Source organism: Corvus moneduloides, chromosome 9, assembly GCF_009650955.1.
Source record: "Corvus moneduloides isolate bCorMon1 chromosome 9, bCorMon1.pri, whole genome shotgun sequence".
NCBI lineage: Eukaryota > Metazoa > Chordata > Aves > Passeriformes > Corvidae > Corvus > Corvus moneduloides.
The window spans coordinates 18,547,183-18,564,610 of NC_045484.1; the positions used below are offsets into that span (position 1 = coordinate 18,547,183).

Genomic DNA, 17,428 nt, shown 5'->3' on the forward strand with positions numbered 1-17,428 from the left:
TTTAGATGTGTCCACTCTACTATGGAGTAGTTGTGAGTTACCTGAACTAATTTCATATGAGGTTCTGTATGAAGGAATTTTTAGATACTCTGATACCTGAAACAAGCTAGCTGTACTAGTATGTAAGTCAGCAAAGACTAAATTTATTGCTGGGAACTATGATACCAGTGTGCATAGTACCACCAAGTCCCCATTGCTCCTGTAACTTGGCTGCTAACCAGCATTAAAGCAACCCCTATGTACCTAAGCCATGTTGTCAGTGTGGTGTGGGTGTATCTTCCTGTCTGCCACATACACAGCTTTGGGTGATGGAAACTTTTGCTACCTGAGTTCTTTACCATTCTTCCTCTTCTATTTTTCTTCACAGACAACAGAGATAAAAAATGAGATACACTCACTACCACAGCTACCACAGCTATTAAAGCAGGGAGACCAGGACCTTGCTGCATCCTTTCCCCAGATTCAGAGTTTGATTCCCTATTTTTATTTCAGTTCTTCTGTTCCACCTCCTCACCCCCACTCCCTCCCTGCTTGGTCTTGCTTTGAATGTCTTTGCTTTCTTTTGATTGAATTAGGTGCTCTTGGAATCTTAATCCCAGTATGCTGGGACCAAACACAATCCAAGCTTGTGTGATTTGTCCTATATAGGAAATGAATGAGTTGCTTGGCCTGTGTAAAAATCTATTTACTACAATTCCTTATTTTTAAGATTCTTTTCAAAAGGAAAAAACTCTTCCTTAATTGCTTTCATTTTAATTTTAAATCCAGTCCTTTTTGTACCCAGGAAGAAACTCCAAATATCCCAATTCCAATTTTTTGTGTGTGTTGATCCTCATACCTCCCCAGACACATACCAATATGAAAATGAAAATGCTTCCCAAATACCACTCCCCTCCCCCCCCGAAAAAAAATCCATGGTTTATTATAAGTTCAATATTTCTAAGAATAGGAATAGCATTAAGTCATCTGAGTCACTGGCCAAAAGTTGTAACAGAAGTGAGATGGATGCCAAGAAACGAGATGGATACCAGCAACATAATAAGCACATAAGCAAAAATACTCAAGATAGTCTGCTTTTGAATATAACATATTCACACTCATATGAATATGTAATAGAGCTCTAACTATTCTTAAAGAAATGCAAAAGTTTGCTTTCATATTACAGAGTTTTTCTAAAAAAGTTCTCTTGTCAAATTACCGTAAGTGCTTTTTAATCTTGAGGATTGAAACATCAAAGTAGTCAAAAGATTTTAACTCAATTACATTTTTTTTGCAGAATGATCAAGAGTCAGCCTCAGGAATACAGTTTCATTCCTCGAACATGGATCTTTCCTGCAGAATACACACAGTTTCAGAACTATGTGAAAGAATTGAAGAAGAAACGTAGACAGAAAACTTTCATAGTCAAACCAGCTAATGGTGCAATGGGACATGGGTGAGTTGTGAGCTAACTTCAGTCTTCCTACCCATTAAAGGTGAAATCCAGTGCTACTTACAATGTTAACAGAAGCTATGTATTAGTAAGATTGTATTTCAAGTTGTGTGAAAGTCAGTGTATTGGGTGAAGGCTTCACAAGCCTTAAATAAACTCAGTTTTTAAGAACACAATTATTTTATTGTGAATTTATCTGTTGTGCTTAAACTTATAGGATGAAATTGTATTGGGCATAAATGGCAGGGTTTTGGTGGCTGGAGGCTGCAGGGATGTTGTATGAGAGGTCAGGATCTTTCACAGCTTTAAGACCAGCCCAAACACCCCATTGTGTTCCCAAACTGCAGCCAGTCAGAGAAGCAGAAATGTGTTTGAGAGCAGCAGCCACAAGGTGTAGGAGAGACAGGGGAGATGCTGCTGGGATTGTGGCTGGATGTGCACTCTTGGAAGCAGGGCACATCTCTGAAGGGACTGCAACTTGCAGTTAAGTTGAGAAAGTTTTGTTTGTGACAGGCCTGCACAGTAAAAATCCAATGAGATAAATACTGCAATTGCATTTTTAGTTCTTGTTTTTAGATATTTCGGTTTTAGCTTTTATTGCTTTTAATATCAATTTGAATTATACAATATAGTAAACCTCTTAGTTTCTCAGCATATGTCAGAATTACTGTAAAAGTAGGGCCCCCAAACTCTTCCATTTCCTCATTTTTCAGTCCTCTTGATAAGGGCAAAGATAAGCTAAAGGGAAAGGTACCAACATAGTTCAGAGAAATTCCTGCAAAGTACTTCAGTCTATTAGGGGTATTCAGCACCAAACCTCTGAAATGTATAATAAATAACAGAGAATAAGATTAAGGTAGCATTAAGGTTCTGGGAATTTTAGGTTAATAATTGTATACTGAAAATATTAGCTTTTACAGTTATTTAAAAGTCTGTGTAGTTAGAGACTGGCATCATCAGCATGGTTCATATATAAACCTTTTTTTATTCTGGTGTGGGGAAACTGGAAATGCAGAAATACTGGGGTTAATCTATGCCATCTTTAGTCATACAGATCAGTGTCCTGCTTTGCAAACATCATCACCTAACAGAGTCAGGTTAGCACTGAAAGTTCTTTGCAGCCTGTACTCGGGCAGAAGTTGTGACAAAGACTGGAAGTCTATTTTTAGAGCTGCATGGGGAATAATCACAGAAGCTGGCGGCTGGTCATTCTGCCAAACAATTTCTAAGTGTAGAGCAAATCCATTATTACAAATTGTTGAATCAAAGCAAGCAGAAAGTTACTTTGAAATGGCTCATTGCCTTTTTTCATCTAGTGAAGCACAATAAAGGAAAGGAAACCAAAAGCCTTGTAAGAGAATGGAACTTCTTCTCTTCCCTAAAAATCAGATACGTAAGTCTCTTTCTCTAGGTAGACTTTACCCTGACTACTTGGCTGGGTGACCATGATAATCTATGTCAAAGAGTAATGTCCAAGTTTTAAAATAACTTTTTTTTTTACCAGGATCTCTTTAATAAGAAACGGAGAAAAGTTACAAGCTCAGGATCACTTAATTGTTCAGGAATATCTTGACAAACCATTTCTCATGGAAGGCTACAAGTTTGATTTACGTGTGTATATTCTTGTAACCTCCTGTGATCCATTAAAAGTGTTTTTATATCATGATGGACTGGTGAGAATGGGCACGGAAAAGTATCACCCCCCCAGTGACTCAAATTTGGTAAGTTGGAGTTCATTCCAATTTATTGCTCATGGTGTAGACTTTAACCTGTGTAGTGTTTGCAAGTGGTAAAATTAAGTAAACTGGGACATGAGTTTAAACATGAGATAAACTTCTGCATTTTCATTGAAGAGAAAAAATTTTACGTGAAAGATACTTAACGCACGCTTTTCTATCAAAATCACAAGTATAGCCATATTACTGCATATATATATATATAAATTTTATATGAATTTGCATGTATGTATGCTAAAGAGTTTTAATATTTTATAGAAGAAAGCAAAAGATATCAACCCAAAAAATAAAGAAAATCAAATCACTTCAAGACCAGTCATATTGCTTTTATGTTCATCTGAGACTGAGGCTGGGGTGGCAGGTGGTAAAGGTTTATCTGCTGATTGATCATTGCTTAGCATGCATGAAGTTTGGAGCCTTTGCTGAGGGTCCTGCCAGGTTTCAGCCATTGTGTTGGGAACCTAGGCAGAAAGGAGAAAACCAGCACTACAAGGGACCAGTGCTCACTGCAGTCCCTGAACACGAGGGAATATCCTGCTGCTGCTGCTGTTTGTCAGAGACTGCTTCAGCAGGGACAGGAGTATGTACTTGGCAGCTTTAGGATGATTCAGTAGGGCTGCCTATAAACATAGAGAAAATCAAGAAATGGTAAAGGTCATGCTAAAGATTTTGCATTTGGCTCAGACCAAAATGCAGATGTCTAAGAAAAAAGTAGATTTGCAGCATTGGGAGGTATTAGTATTTAGGTATTTAAGTTTGTTATACCTCACTCTAAGTATTTAGGTTTGTTAGACCTCATTCTGTACTCCATTGCTTTTAGAGCAGCTTCAGTGTAATTATGTAACAGAAAACACCATAGAGCCTTTTTGCCTATGTGAAACTTAAAATTGTGCCTATCTCTTGGTGTGCCTTTGAAAAATGCAGGTACGATTTGAAGCCCAGTACAAATGCTATATTTGGAAGTGTTCCAGTACTACATTTGGAATAGTTTGCTTTTAATATTTGTGTATTGAGGCTAATCTCGGCATTAGCAGCACTGAAATACGCTCTGAGCGGATAAACAGAGCAGGCAGTTGTTTCTGTGTTCTCACAACTGCTCATGCTGGACGTTGTCTATTGTATGAAATAACCTGCTTGTTACTAATGACATTGTTCTTCGGATGACATTTTTCTACTGTGACATTGTTCCAAATAACTTCAGACTATTAGTTCAGATGCACGAACACTTTCTTTTACTTTTTCTTTTTTTTATGTACTCTAAAAACTAATTCCTTTTGTCTGAAATAATTTGAATTTCATGGAAAGATGACTCAAACCAATAGATTTCAGAATGATTCTTAAAGGAGTAATGAAGCCATGGGAGAAATTCATTGCTTCTAGTGCTACTACAATATACCGTTAACTAGCTTGTAATTAAATTGATTGGTTTTGCTAATTTAATTAAGTTTTTGAAAGATAAGGAAGTGTAGTGAGGTAAATGACAGCAGAAGGCTTGTGTTAGCTATCAAAGATGAATTGGAACAGAAGGCTTATGGTCACCTTAGAATATCATCTACTCTCAAACATGACAGAGAACTGTCACTGTGATGAGGACAGGCATCACACAAGTGTAAGTGAAAAGCTGAATTAATATCTGTACTGGGAGATAATGTAAGTGTACAGATCATGATTTATAAATTGGCCTTGGAAAGAGAATGCTTTCCCTGAATTCAACTGATAACATGAGTCTATTGCTGGTGACATTTTGCTCCATAAAGGAACTGTAGCACTCAGTCATTTATGTAATGTATGTCTTGAAGTTTACCTCCCTCTCATATATGGCTACCAGCCAGTTAAAAATGAGCAATTTTGGCAGATATCAGCGTGGCAGATGAGTTTATATGTAAAAGATATTTTAAAGTATCACTATCATAAGAACACTTCTCATAAATAAGCTACAGTGAAAACTGAAATGTGGGATTGTCTATGAAACAGATGCCAGAGTGTATTTTAGCACTTTTAAAGTAGCACTTCAAAATACCATCTTTATTGTTTGCTTCTTGTGGAATGTAATCATTCTCTAAGTTAAGATAATTGCTCTTTACTTTTTTAGTTAGTTGTTTACATACAGACCTATAAAAATGGCAGCTATATTATATTATCTAACCAGATGTGGAGTGGTAGATCAATTGACAACAGCTGGCTTAAGTAGAAGCCCAGGTTTTGTTGTAAGGATACAGAACATTCAGTAATGAAATTTCCCAGAATTGGAAACTCTAAATCTGCACGTAGTGTATTTGCAAATATGAGCTGTTTGATTACGTCATTATTGATTCAATGTAAATTTTCTTTACATGATTTTAAATTGACTATTTTAGAATTGTACTTAAGGTTTTTAAATGTCTTTTCTTCCTTTCTTTTAGAGTCAATTGTATATGCATCTGACTAACTACTCTGTCAATAAACATAATGAACGCTTTGAACGGGATGAAACAGAAGACAAGGGAAGCAAACGCTCCATAAAATGGTTTACTGAGTTTCTAGAAACAAATAATCTTGATGTCTCCAAATTCTGGAGTGATATTTCAGTAAGATAGATTAAAGCACTTTTTTTTATTTTGTGTATTTTTAGAAAATTAATTGCTTCTGCCGTCTGCTTTAGTGCAATTCAGAATGATTTTTGAAATTTTATTAATCCAAATTCTCAGCAATGGATGTCACAAAAGATGTACTATAAATGATTGTTATGTTTTTTAAAAGACTGTAATCACAGAGAGATTACAAATTTAATGTTAACATTTTTCTGAGGATCAAAAGTCCTTTCAAACAGTTATTCATGTAAGTAATATGGTACAAAGGAATCATGCCATTTGAATTCTTGGAGACTTTATTCTATAAAGTGAATTTTATGTGTGGATATTTACAAAATTGTAGTCAGTCTATGTACCTAAACAAGCACCATTGAAGTCCCTGTGTTTACAGGTATCTTTTGATGAGGAATAGGTTTAGGATTGTTAGAGCTTAAAGCTGTTTGTATGATTCTGAGAACACTTACCAAAAATTATACTGCAAAATGAAATGGATGAAGATTTGCTATGCTATAATATGTTACCAATTTGCTTTTATTAACTTTCTGCCTGTCTCAAAGTTTGTATGTACCATGGAAAGTGTAAGAATATAGTCTAGAACTATATAAAATTATATATGTTACTACATAGGAATCATTTATTTATTATAGACTATTTATTTGGGATTTTAAATCTTTTTTTTCTAGCAGATATGTGAATGAAAATTAAAATATTAAAGCATGAAACACTGTAGTTCAGTTTATGCTGGGTTCTTGTCTCCTGATGAATTTTTCTGAAACAAATCCCTGCAGGAGCTGGTGGTGAAGACTCTGATAGTTGCAGAGCCACATGTTCTTCATGCTTACCGTATGTGCAGGCCGGGGCAAGCACCAGGAAGTGACAGTGTCTGCTTTGAAGTCCTGGGATTTGATATTCTGCTGGACAGAAAACTAAAACCATGGCTCCTAGAGGTAAACCTCTTTATACAGATGTAAAATAAATTTTTAGGAGTAAAGTTGACTAAGCCCCAGCTGAATCCATATCCATGTAAGAAAACTTGCAAAGAAAATCTGTGCACTGTTGTTGAGTACATAAATGGTGCTTTTCTGCAGCATCCATACAGAAGTGCAGCAATCACCTTGCAGTGATTTTTGATACTGAAAAGAAGGTAATTTTTTTCTGGACCAGTGTTGCATTTCAGATGTTTTTGACAGTTTTAATAGGAAATGCAAAGTTAATTTAGGTGGTGTTGTAGCTGGAGGATACAATGGAGTTGATTATAGCAACTGGGTGCAACACAGATTTCCTTCACGAGTATGGCTATGTAGTATGGCTCTGGCAACTTTTGTGCATGTGTGCTCTTAATCTTCTTGTTTTTGGGATTTGTATTTTTTTTCTCCTGTGCTTTTTAAAAGCACCCCCGTAAACAGAGGAAACTAATTTGATATACATGAAGTGCTACAAACAATTGTCATGAAGGGACTGGAAGAAATGTTTCTCTTCTGATATATTTTTTAGTGGTACAGTTAAGCTTAAGTGGTGCTCACACACATTTTCAACCAGGAATGTTTGAGGTTTGTCTGTTGTGTCTCTTATATTGCCCTATTATTAACATGAAGTTCATTTGTCTTTTTTCAGATTGTCTTATTTCATTCTGTTAACTGTTTGGGAGGCTGTGCAGCTTGGGGAGAAAAGCAAAATGTATTTAAAATCTGTCTATTGACAGCAAGTCATGAATATGATTTGGCTACTGATGAACAAAACGTACACAATTAATTTACTGAATTATAACCTCATTTCCAGGCCATTAATACTGTCAACAGTTATTTTGTCGTGCTTATTTCTCTCAGGGGTTCATTATAATTTTAATTAGAAAAATAAAATTCCTCCACTGTTGCCATGCAGACATAGCATATTTGGTGGCTTTGATGTTCTTGCCGAAAGCAGCATGACATGAACTTAGTCTGTACTACATCAACATCTTCTGTTTTTGCCCAGTGAAGCTTGCTGTCCCTTTGATTTAGCTCTGCACTTCCAGATTATCATCTATAGGTTGCCTGTAGCTTGCACATAACTGTGTGTAGTTATTTAAGTGCAGACTGAAGTTGGTCTGTGTAACATTTCATTCAGCCTTGTAGCAAATGCTGACAGACCAGTTCTGTGAGAGGTGGTGAGTCAGCCAGCATAGGGAGTCCATTCTGAAGGACACCTCACTGTCTCTGATGTTTCCATGAGGTATGGAGATTTTGGGGGGCTTGATTCATCACTTCTAGGTCTCAGAGGAGAATCATACTATCCCAGACTCCTTGTTCATGAGGGAGTAAAGTAGTGAATGCTCCTCTGGTATTTTGAGTTGCTGGAGAATACTTCGGGGCTCGGAATTTGTACCTGGTTATTATTTTTTTTTTAAAGCAAAAGTCAAAGTATTTCTTTTACTGCTTTTGGTAATGCATGTATCCTTCAACTTACTTTGCCAGACATTTACCCAAACTAACAGAAATTTCAAACTGTGAAACTTACTCATTTTGTATACTCGTTTACTATTTTTTATATTGCTTGTTCATGCTTTTTTGCAGCACTTTCAACAGAGTATGTATATGTATGCACACTGTATGTATGCTGTCTTTAGTGTAATAAAGGTCAAATATGCAGTGTAAATACATAGACTATACATAATATATATATTCTGTCTGTATATATATGCACATATATAGATAATTCCTGTTTTCTGAAACACTTCTGGCTTCTTCCACAGATTTCCACTCTTATCTCTTTCCACCATTTTCCTCTTGCCAAAACCCCCTCAGGGGAGTGAATCATTCTTTCTAACAGTGGTAACAAGTCCTAATCACAAGGCCCTGAATGTTCCCAGTGTTATGGGAAAATTGCCAAAATAGGATTAGGATGATTAGCTTCATGTTTCCATGCCTCATGTAGCTTTTCTGTTATAAAGATAGCTTAATAAACTATTAAAAGAAATAAATTGTGCAACGTATTCTAATGACTGCTTTCCTGAGTTGACTTTTGTTTATATTGCCTTGATGCATTGTAGCTCCCCTGCTTCTTGATGCTACTGAACTTCCGGAACCTTCTGCCTTAGTGAGGACTGTGGGAAATGTGTGATTGCCATCTTGTGGCACCAAATGTTTCTGGCAAGGATCTGTGCAGCCTCCTGAGTAGCCTCCTGCGTCCTTTCTGAGTAGCAACAACGACCTAGTTCTCCCTTCAATTCCCAGGAAATCCAGTTTTACTCTTTTGACCAAAATTTCCAAGCTAGTTTATTTTATGTAAAAGGAAAAATTATACAGTTGAAGTTCTTGGATGGACTTTAGCCTTGTTCACCCTCATTATATCCAGCTGGGATCACAAAGTTATGATCAGTGGAGAAAAAGATCACATGCATTTTAATAACTGCCTCAGGTGTAGGATACCTAATTTCCCTTGTGATTTATGTGGACAAGGCAAAAGAAACCTTACATACACATTCAGAAATTTATCAGTGTCACTGAGCTAGCAAAATCTGTTCAAAACTTTGTTATCAATCCAGGTGAAATGAATGTGAACATCTTAAACCAAGCAATTATTGCTAATTCCTATTAATGAGGTAGTTGAAGTTCACATACACAAACTTTCTGGCATCTACTTGTTTCCCTTGTGTTATGCTTGCCCTGTCTGTACCTCTGGAGATCCAAAGGCCAACATGGGGTAGGAGACGTCTACTTCTCCAAAAAGAGGTGGGTAGGTGGTTATACCAAGTTTTCAGTGTCTTATGTTCTTCACTAGGAAGAACACACTGTTAATGTTGAAGTTTTCTTCCTCTTTGCTCTTAGTTTCACTTAGGGTTATTCTTCTATTTTTGGTGCCACCATCCACTTACTGACTGTTCATTTACTAGCCAGCAATTCCACACATTCTCCAAGTTTTACCACAAGTCTTTTACATCTCCTGGAATCATGCCGTGTGCTCTCTGTTACCTCTAGACCCAGTATTATCTAGTTTACAAGGTTGCATTCCTGCAGTGAACACAATGTGGCCACTGGCATCAGTGTCTGGATTTTCAAGGCTTTTGCAATCATCATTTGCTTGTACTTTTGGGGTCCCAGATACAATCCTGTTTTTGTCAACAGTCTTCAAGATGTGCCTTGCTGATAAAATTACTGATGTTATATTAACACAACCCAGTTGTGCATGTCCTGATTCTTGGGTCACTGAACTCTAAATAACCATCTCTTGGCTGACAGATGCGCAGACAATGGTTTGGTAACCAGTTATTATGAATACCTATTGTGGCATATCACTAGTATGTTATCAAGATTATAATGCCACAGTCTCACAGATTAGTCAACAACCATATTTCTCATCTTCTTCGTGATATGATAGTAGGTGAACAGGTCAGTCTAAAGGGGTTTGTCAGGTAAATATTTGGATGAAAGTCTTCCAGAAAAGAGTATGTGTGAATCTTTTGACTATTTCTGCTGAATTTTCATGATTTTTCTTTCAACATCAGATATCACTGCTCATTTTGCCAGTCTGTCTGCAAAAGCAGCAAATGAGCTGATTCCCAAAGCCAAAAAGCACATGTCAGTTATGAGCATAAGTGATGGGGCAGCTGGGACTCAGCAATAGGGCTCTGGGTGGCACACCAGCCACAGTAGTTCTGTCCCACAGCTTTAGGGACTCTAAGATGCTCTAATGTACTGAGAGTGCTAAAACAAAATTAACTGCTTTTGCCCTCTGCTTTGGACATGCAAACTGTATCCGCTTCTGATTTGTGTGGGACACAAGGTATAAGTTTTCATTTCTGAAGCTCTTTTTTATCTGTCCCTTCTGTAACTGCTCATGCACTATCATGCACTATCAAGGCAAGATTCCTGCTTGTCACTAGCACCCATTGCTTTAGTATAAATTTTTATACCAGCCTGGAAAGAGTTCCTAGAATAAATCATTATTCCTCCTCAAATTGTCCTGAAGACTGAGGTTCTGCAGGGACTCCAAAACTTGTAAGGGTTATAGGATGGCTGATTTAGACTCTTGGCTGTTAACTGTGTGATTTAGTCTCACTGTGAGATTCCCAGTTGCATTTTCCCTGTTTCTCGATGTTTATGGTACCATTTTTAATCTCTTATCTTGTACTTAGCTTATAAGCTTTTTATTGCCGAGACTGTTAATTATCTTATGTTTTCACACTATGTACTGATTTAATAACTTAGATCTCTATGTGTTGCTGTCAAGTGTATCTGAAAAGTTATTTAAATATGCTTAAGAAGACCTTGGATTAGAGCCTCTTTCTGTCCTTGTATAGTTGTTACTTTTTAGAGTAGTATTTAAAGTTGCTTTCGGACTGGGAACTAGGAAAGAGTTTAACTCTTTCTGTGCTGGACCACCATAGCATGACACATCATCTGTTAGAATGTGTTTAACAGCACTTTGTGTGGTAAATTTTCTGGTGGCAGCAACCAAGAGTAGATTAGACTGGATTCACAGTGCCAGGACTGGAGTGGTGTTCACTGCAAATGTCTGGATAACGTGGTGTCTGAAAGGTTACATTTCCTGTGATAGTCAATAATCTATTAAAAAAAAAAAAAAAATAAAGAACTTCTCAACATGTATTCTCTTAATCACTGCTGTATTTGAAAGAGTCATTTCTACAAAGCCTGTTACAATAGGTGTGTTCCCAGTGAACCTGAACATTCCTGAGTCTTCTGTGTCTCATTTTTTTTTTCAGATTAATCGTGCCCCAAGCTTTGGAACGGATCAAAAAATAGACTATGATGTAAAAAAAGGTGTTCTGCTAAATGCATTAAAGCTTCTCAACATACGGTACCTTGTCCTCTTTTCTTTAGTCCACTTCTATTTCTGTTGCTTTGATTCTTTTTTTTTTTTTAATTTGAATTGGACTTAGAGAAAATGAAAACCTTTTTTCCACCTTCATATTTTCAAAATGTAAATGTTTCCCTTGCTGTCAGTTTTGCCATAGAAATTGACCTAAATTTAATTTTCCTTCGTGCATATGTGCTTGCAAAAAATGAATGGTAATAGTAATTTTTGTACTTCTTCTTTTAAATTTTTCAAGCATATCTTGAAGTTGGCATATGTGTGCAGTTATGGGTATGTGGCCATAAAGGAAATTTGCTTGAGTGATAGTGTCAAATTCATTCAAAAGTCATACCCCACTACAGGAAAACTTTGTAGCTGAGATACGTTGAAAAAAATCTACGCATCAGGAAAATAGATACAACCATGTGTGTATGTTAAATTATAGTCCAGAGTAAATACAGTATCCCTTAAAGTGTGAACATATTGTAGCCATGAAAGTTAATATTAAAACAAAAATTGTAATGAATGTTTCTATTCTAATTTTGTATGATAAACACACTACTGACTGGAAAATACAGATAATGTACTTGATATGAAAGTGCATCTCATTTCAGCTGCATTGAATTGACATTTCTTAATATCATCTGTGTTTCAGGACAAGTGATAAAAGGAAAAATTTAGCCCAACAGAAGGCTGAGGCTCAAAAAAGACTGTATGGCCAAGGAACAGTGAAAAAACTGTTGCCAGGTTCCTCAGACTGGGAGAAGCAGCGCCACACACTGGAAAGGAGAAAACAAGAACTGGTAGGAAGGGGAAAAAAGGGCTGTTTCTTGCTCATGGCTTATACTCTCTTTTGTTTTAATTGTCTTACTTTCTTGATTTGTAGAAGGAAAGACTTGCACAAGTACGTAAACAGATTTCCAAAGAGGAGCATGAAAATAGACACATGGGGAACTACAGGTGAATGTTTTTGACTGTATTAGTAGGAAGTATTCAGTGTATTCTTTAGGAACAGTGGAAGCAAGTATTTGTGGTAGGTGATAATTTTCTGCCAAAAATGTGTAGGCATTTATAGAAAATATATACATGTACATCAGATATTTTTTTTCAGACAGTTCTTTTCTTGATTCCAATTTTTTGGAATTTATATGACATCAGTCATCCTATTGTTTTTGCAAGACATTTGCTTGAATGACATGATTGTTCACATTCAGTGTACCAAAAATCATGACTGCTGTGATGGACCTGTTCTCTAATCACATGTAATCATTCTTATCTTGGGGGCAGGGAGTGCAATATGATTAATCCCCTGTAAAAGTACCATATTTGAATTGCGTCTCTGAGGCTTCCCAAAAATTTGGAAACTTTGTTGGTGCTTCCATAATTTTGAATAGAGTGACACTTGAAATACTTCATTTGTATTTTTCGCACTTTGATTTTGGATCTTGCTAGGCTGAAATGTAAGAACCTTCAGGTTCCTTGGTAAAATATGTTCAAAAGAGAGCTTTGCATTGAGCAGGCATTGACCAGAAAACAAAAGTTTTGTTTTGTGATTGTTTTTATTATTATTATTTCTTGATATTTGCTTCATTGAGAAGTGAAAGCATGGCATAGGAATATTTGGTGAAAGAGAGCAGAGTATGGCTAGGAAGAGATGATGGGAATATTTGCCCACTCTTTAAAGCATTCATCCAGGATGTGAGAGGTCTGAGTTCACATATTTTATTGTGAGCTGGTCAGAATGCTTTTATTGCTGTTCTTCATTGCTGCCTTTTTTTGAGCAGATGTTCTATAATTCCCAGTAAAATTCTCATTTAAACAGATAGATGTTTCTATGAAATTCTCATTTTTGATGACTTAACATTTTGCTTACAAAGAGTCTTTCTTTGTAACTTTTAATTACATATTTTCTTGAAGTGTGGAGCTGAACTAGTAAGTAAAAAAAACCTCTAGATCTACAATGAAGTGATAAAGTGGTTATTTTCATGCTGCTATAAGAAAGAGAAGCACCATGATACTTTAACACGTTTTTCTTTTTACTAACTTAAAATTCTAGCTTATTGACTGATCACATTTTAAGTTGCTTATTCAGTTCTTGACTGAAAATGAGCCACAGCTTCTCTTTATTTAGCTTTTGGGTTAATGTAATCAGTAAAAACACAAAATTTTTTTTCCTCAGGAAAAAGTGTCAGTTCATGAGGAATGTGCACTTGTAAAAAGGCAGAACAGCTTTGTGTTTTCTTATTACCATGTGTTTGAGAAAAGGCTGAAGGATCTGTAGAACCTGAGAAGGAAAGTAATTTTGGCTAGAGAAGAAGAGGGATTTTGTCTGAACGTTATGCAGTATTTTCTCCATGTGATATTCCTCTATAGAGCAGGACTAGCTTGTGTCAGGCATTGATACAGAATCATGGAAATTCTGGATGCTAGTATTGCTGAATGGATTAATATTGCACTCTGAATAAAAATCCAGAGAAACCTGAATCAAACTCAGCAGGCTTGGATTTATCTGTGGATATTAGCTCAGCGATTGGCTTAGTCCATGTCTGTCTGCAAGCACAGCAGGCTCCAGTAGGAGTCTTGGGGCAGCTGGAGTAGGAGCCACACTTTCGAGCTCTTGTGAAATCATGAGGAACTGCAAAGGATGTACATGGCTTTGAAATGGCCTTTAGCTGCAGTCTCTTTCTAAATATATTAAGAATATTACCCTTTCTTTAAAGCATTCTTCTGTGGCACTTTTTCTGCAGTAGAATCAACACCATTAAAAGGTCTTGGCTGAAACTAAATTAGAACCTAAATCTCCTTTAGGTGTTTAACGCAAACTGGAACCATCTTCATTTTGTTCTAGAACTGCCCTGAGTCTAATGGTATCAAATCATCCTTTTTTTTTCATTGCAACAAAATCCTCATGATAGATACCTTTTCAAGGAGAAAAAGTCTGAAAAGGAAGAACGAGAAAGAAAAGAACCTTGTAAAAAGTTCAGAAAAGACTCACAAATACATAAAAGTCACATAATGTCATGCACTATATAAATGGTGTCCATGCTTTGCACAGTGCAGACAAAATTAACTTATGGATTACTCCTTACAATACATTAGAAATTAGTCTTCCATCTTCATAATTTCTGGCTATGTTTCAGGCATTCATGACAGATGGATTGAAGTGGTTTTCTTCAAAACCCATTGTTGCTTGATGAACATGAATAAATCACCAAGTCCTCCTCCTGATATTGTCATAATCTCCTTACCTATGATTTTAGAGAATAATGGCATAGCTGCTCTAATGGAAAATCAGTCACCCTATATATCCATGTACCTGATTTTTTTCTTTATTGTAGCACCTATTTCTTCCTGTTATTTTTTTTGGAGGATTTAGCATTCAGGTGCAGTACATACTCAATCTTTAATTCATATCCTGCCCATGAGATCAAAGCGATTGTTCAGATTTTCACTGTTTTGTGTCCTTTTATTGCTAATACAAATTATCTTGTGGCTCTGAATTTGACATACAATGTTTTGTTAATATTTCATGAATCAATCAATTTCTGAGCACTGGAAAACTGGGTTTTGGTATACCTCTGGAATGACCTACATGGTATTTCTTTTGACTGGCTAATTGCTGGTTTAAGCATGAATGTGTTCACTGAATTAAAATTAGATTTAGAGAGCAATATTCAGAGTGTATGTTATACGATATGATATTATATAATTATTATAGATGGGATGGCTATGTGTTAAAGAAGAGATTGTGTATTAGTGACTTTTGTGTGACGAATAGCTCAACTTCTATCTTCAACTCTTCTTTTTTTCCTATTTCAGGCGAATTTACCCTCCTGATGATAAGACATTACTTGAAAAGTATGAGAGTTTGTTAGCCACTGCTTTCCAGACCTTTCTTGCTGGAAGAGCTGCTTCACTTCAGCGGGAAATGAATAACCCTTTAAAAAGAATGAAGGTACTGAAGTACACCAAGTATTGGTTTTAGGAGTGACTTATCTTTGAATTCATGACCTTGTGGACTAGTTTCACTATAATCATGTTTGATGGCTAATAAATAGCATTTGATAATGTTCCATGATCTTATTATTATTCTTTGTGCAGCTTATGGCCCAGATCCTTGAATCTGGATGAACTGCAGTGGACCCAGGGTGGAGACAGGCTAGATGGCTTTAAGCTACTTTGCCATATCCCTGATCCTCAGCCTTCCCCCTGGCCAAACCAGAGGTTGGCAGAAACTGCTTTTGAGCTGGTAATTGCCTCCTTCTTCCTCCAGTAATGTTCCCGGCCTATTCATCCACTTGTATGAACTGGACCAAGAGATATCCTAAAACCGGCTCCATTAGTTTAAAGATCTAAGGCATCCAAAAACTCTACCTGATTGATTGTTTAGTCAGAGACAGTAGGAAAACAGCTATATTAATAACCAGCTAACATGATGTAATTGGAAACCTGAGAAATAATTTTGTATCTTTGTAGTTGGCATCATCCAGCAGTTTTACAGGAATCTTTGTTCAATCCTTTCTTCACATTTTTATTTTTAATAAATGTTAAGGCTTGATTTTAACCCTCAATTTGATGTTGCTTGCAAGGAGAGATGCATGCATGAGAAGAAATACTTTTATTTCCTCCTGTGGAGGAATTCGTAGTCTTATTTCAGGAATTAGTAATCAGAGTAATTTCAAATTTCTACCACTTTCTGCTTGAATTTTGGAAGGACAGGGTATGTCCTGCTTTGAATTAATAGTAATGAAATTCCCATTTCTAGGAGGAGGACATTTTGGATCTTCTGGAGCAGTGTGAAATAGATGATGAAAAGCTAATGGGAAAATGCACCAGGCAGCGAGGACCTAAGGTATTTGACTTTTAGATACCAATTTTTTATTTCACTCTGTAGACAGGTATTCTGAGAATTTTAAGTGGGGAATTTAGTTAGCTGATCCTGCTGAAAGTTTTCTTCCTCAGACTGCCATTAACTTTTTTTTTTTTTTTTAAAGTATGAATAGAAACATCACTACCATTTGTCCAACTAAATCTCATTAAATTTTTAAGGGGATATGAGATCCTTCTTTCCCTCTCGAAACCATTTTGAAGAATTGCCATGCATGGCAACAACTGTTATATGAGAGATTGATTGATTTCAGTGTGTGAAAGGGTTTTTATATCAATAGTGGATCTCAACGGAGTGCTTTCATCTTCAATTGATTAGTGCCAAAATTAGGATTTTTGAGATCATGGGATAAAAGGCACTATGGAAGGTCAAAGAATTAATTATAATTTTGATATATCTGTAGCTTACTCCCTTTCTAAGAGGGTTGTACAGTATATCTTGAAACCCGTTTTGTATCCAAAATCTGCTTTTAATGTGAATGTATATTATTTTTAGCTTAATGCTTTCTGTTTGTGTGCATAATTTATGTGAGTCTTTGCCTTAAATAAACTGCATATCTCTAAGCCAGTAAAGATAAATAGTTTGGGCTTGGTGAGAGTAAGTATGTATTTTATATCCTGTAAACATTTTAGGTCAAGTCTGCTTAGGAGAGCCTACATCTATGTTCTGAGCCCTGATGGATTTGTTTATGGATGCATGTAAATTTTTTTACGCATTTTATGTTTCTGATGACGTGGTGTACAAATCTGTGGATTTCTGTACGAAATGAATGCTGACAATTGTTCTGAGCTTGAAGAGATACTTTAGATATGTGCAAGAATCCAAAGAGCTACATCTTATTACAGGCGTGCATTCTAGAAAGAGGATCTACATGCCCAATCTGGTATTAAGATAGATTTGCAGGGACCTCATTACAAATATGGGGATTTTGTGAGCTTGTGCTTTAACAGTGGTGGATTCATTTAAACAAGAAAAAAAACCCAGTCCACCCTAGAGGTACACTTAGTCC

At 36.3% G+C, this 17,428-nt stretch overlaps 1 protein-coding gene across 8 annotated transcripts in view; it reads left to right on the forward strand.

Moving 5' to 3' along the window:
* The window catches only part of TTLL7 (tubulin tyrosine ligase like 7), a 65,628-nt gene that overhangs the window by 25,335 nt on the left and 22,865 nt on the right, over nt 1-17,428 (forward strand). For all 8 annotated transcript variants that reach the window (XR_004241703.1, XM_032117425.1, XM_032117422.1 and 5 more), the window contains 9 exons: nt 1,277-1,435; nt 2,937-3,153; nt 5,571-5,735; nt 6,527-6,685; nt 11,440-11,534; nt 12,187-12,334; nt 12,418-12,491; nt 15,351-15,486; nt 16,297-16,383. Coding sequence is in view for 7 of the 8 variants with exons in the window: in XM_032117425.1 (XP_031973316.1) it covers nt 1,277-1,435; nt 2,937-3,153; nt 5,571-5,735; nt 6,527-6,685; nt 11,440-11,534; nt 12,187-12,334; nt 12,418-12,491; nt 15,351-15,486; nt 16,297-16,383 (1,240 nt within the window). In the remaining variant the exon portion in view is untranslated. The remainder of the gene's footprint in view (nt 1-1,276; nt 1,436-2,936; nt 3,154-5,570; nt 5,736-6,526; nt 6,686-11,439; nt 11,535-12,186; nt 12,335-12,417; nt 12,492-15,350; nt 15,487-16,296; nt 16,384-17,428) is intronic.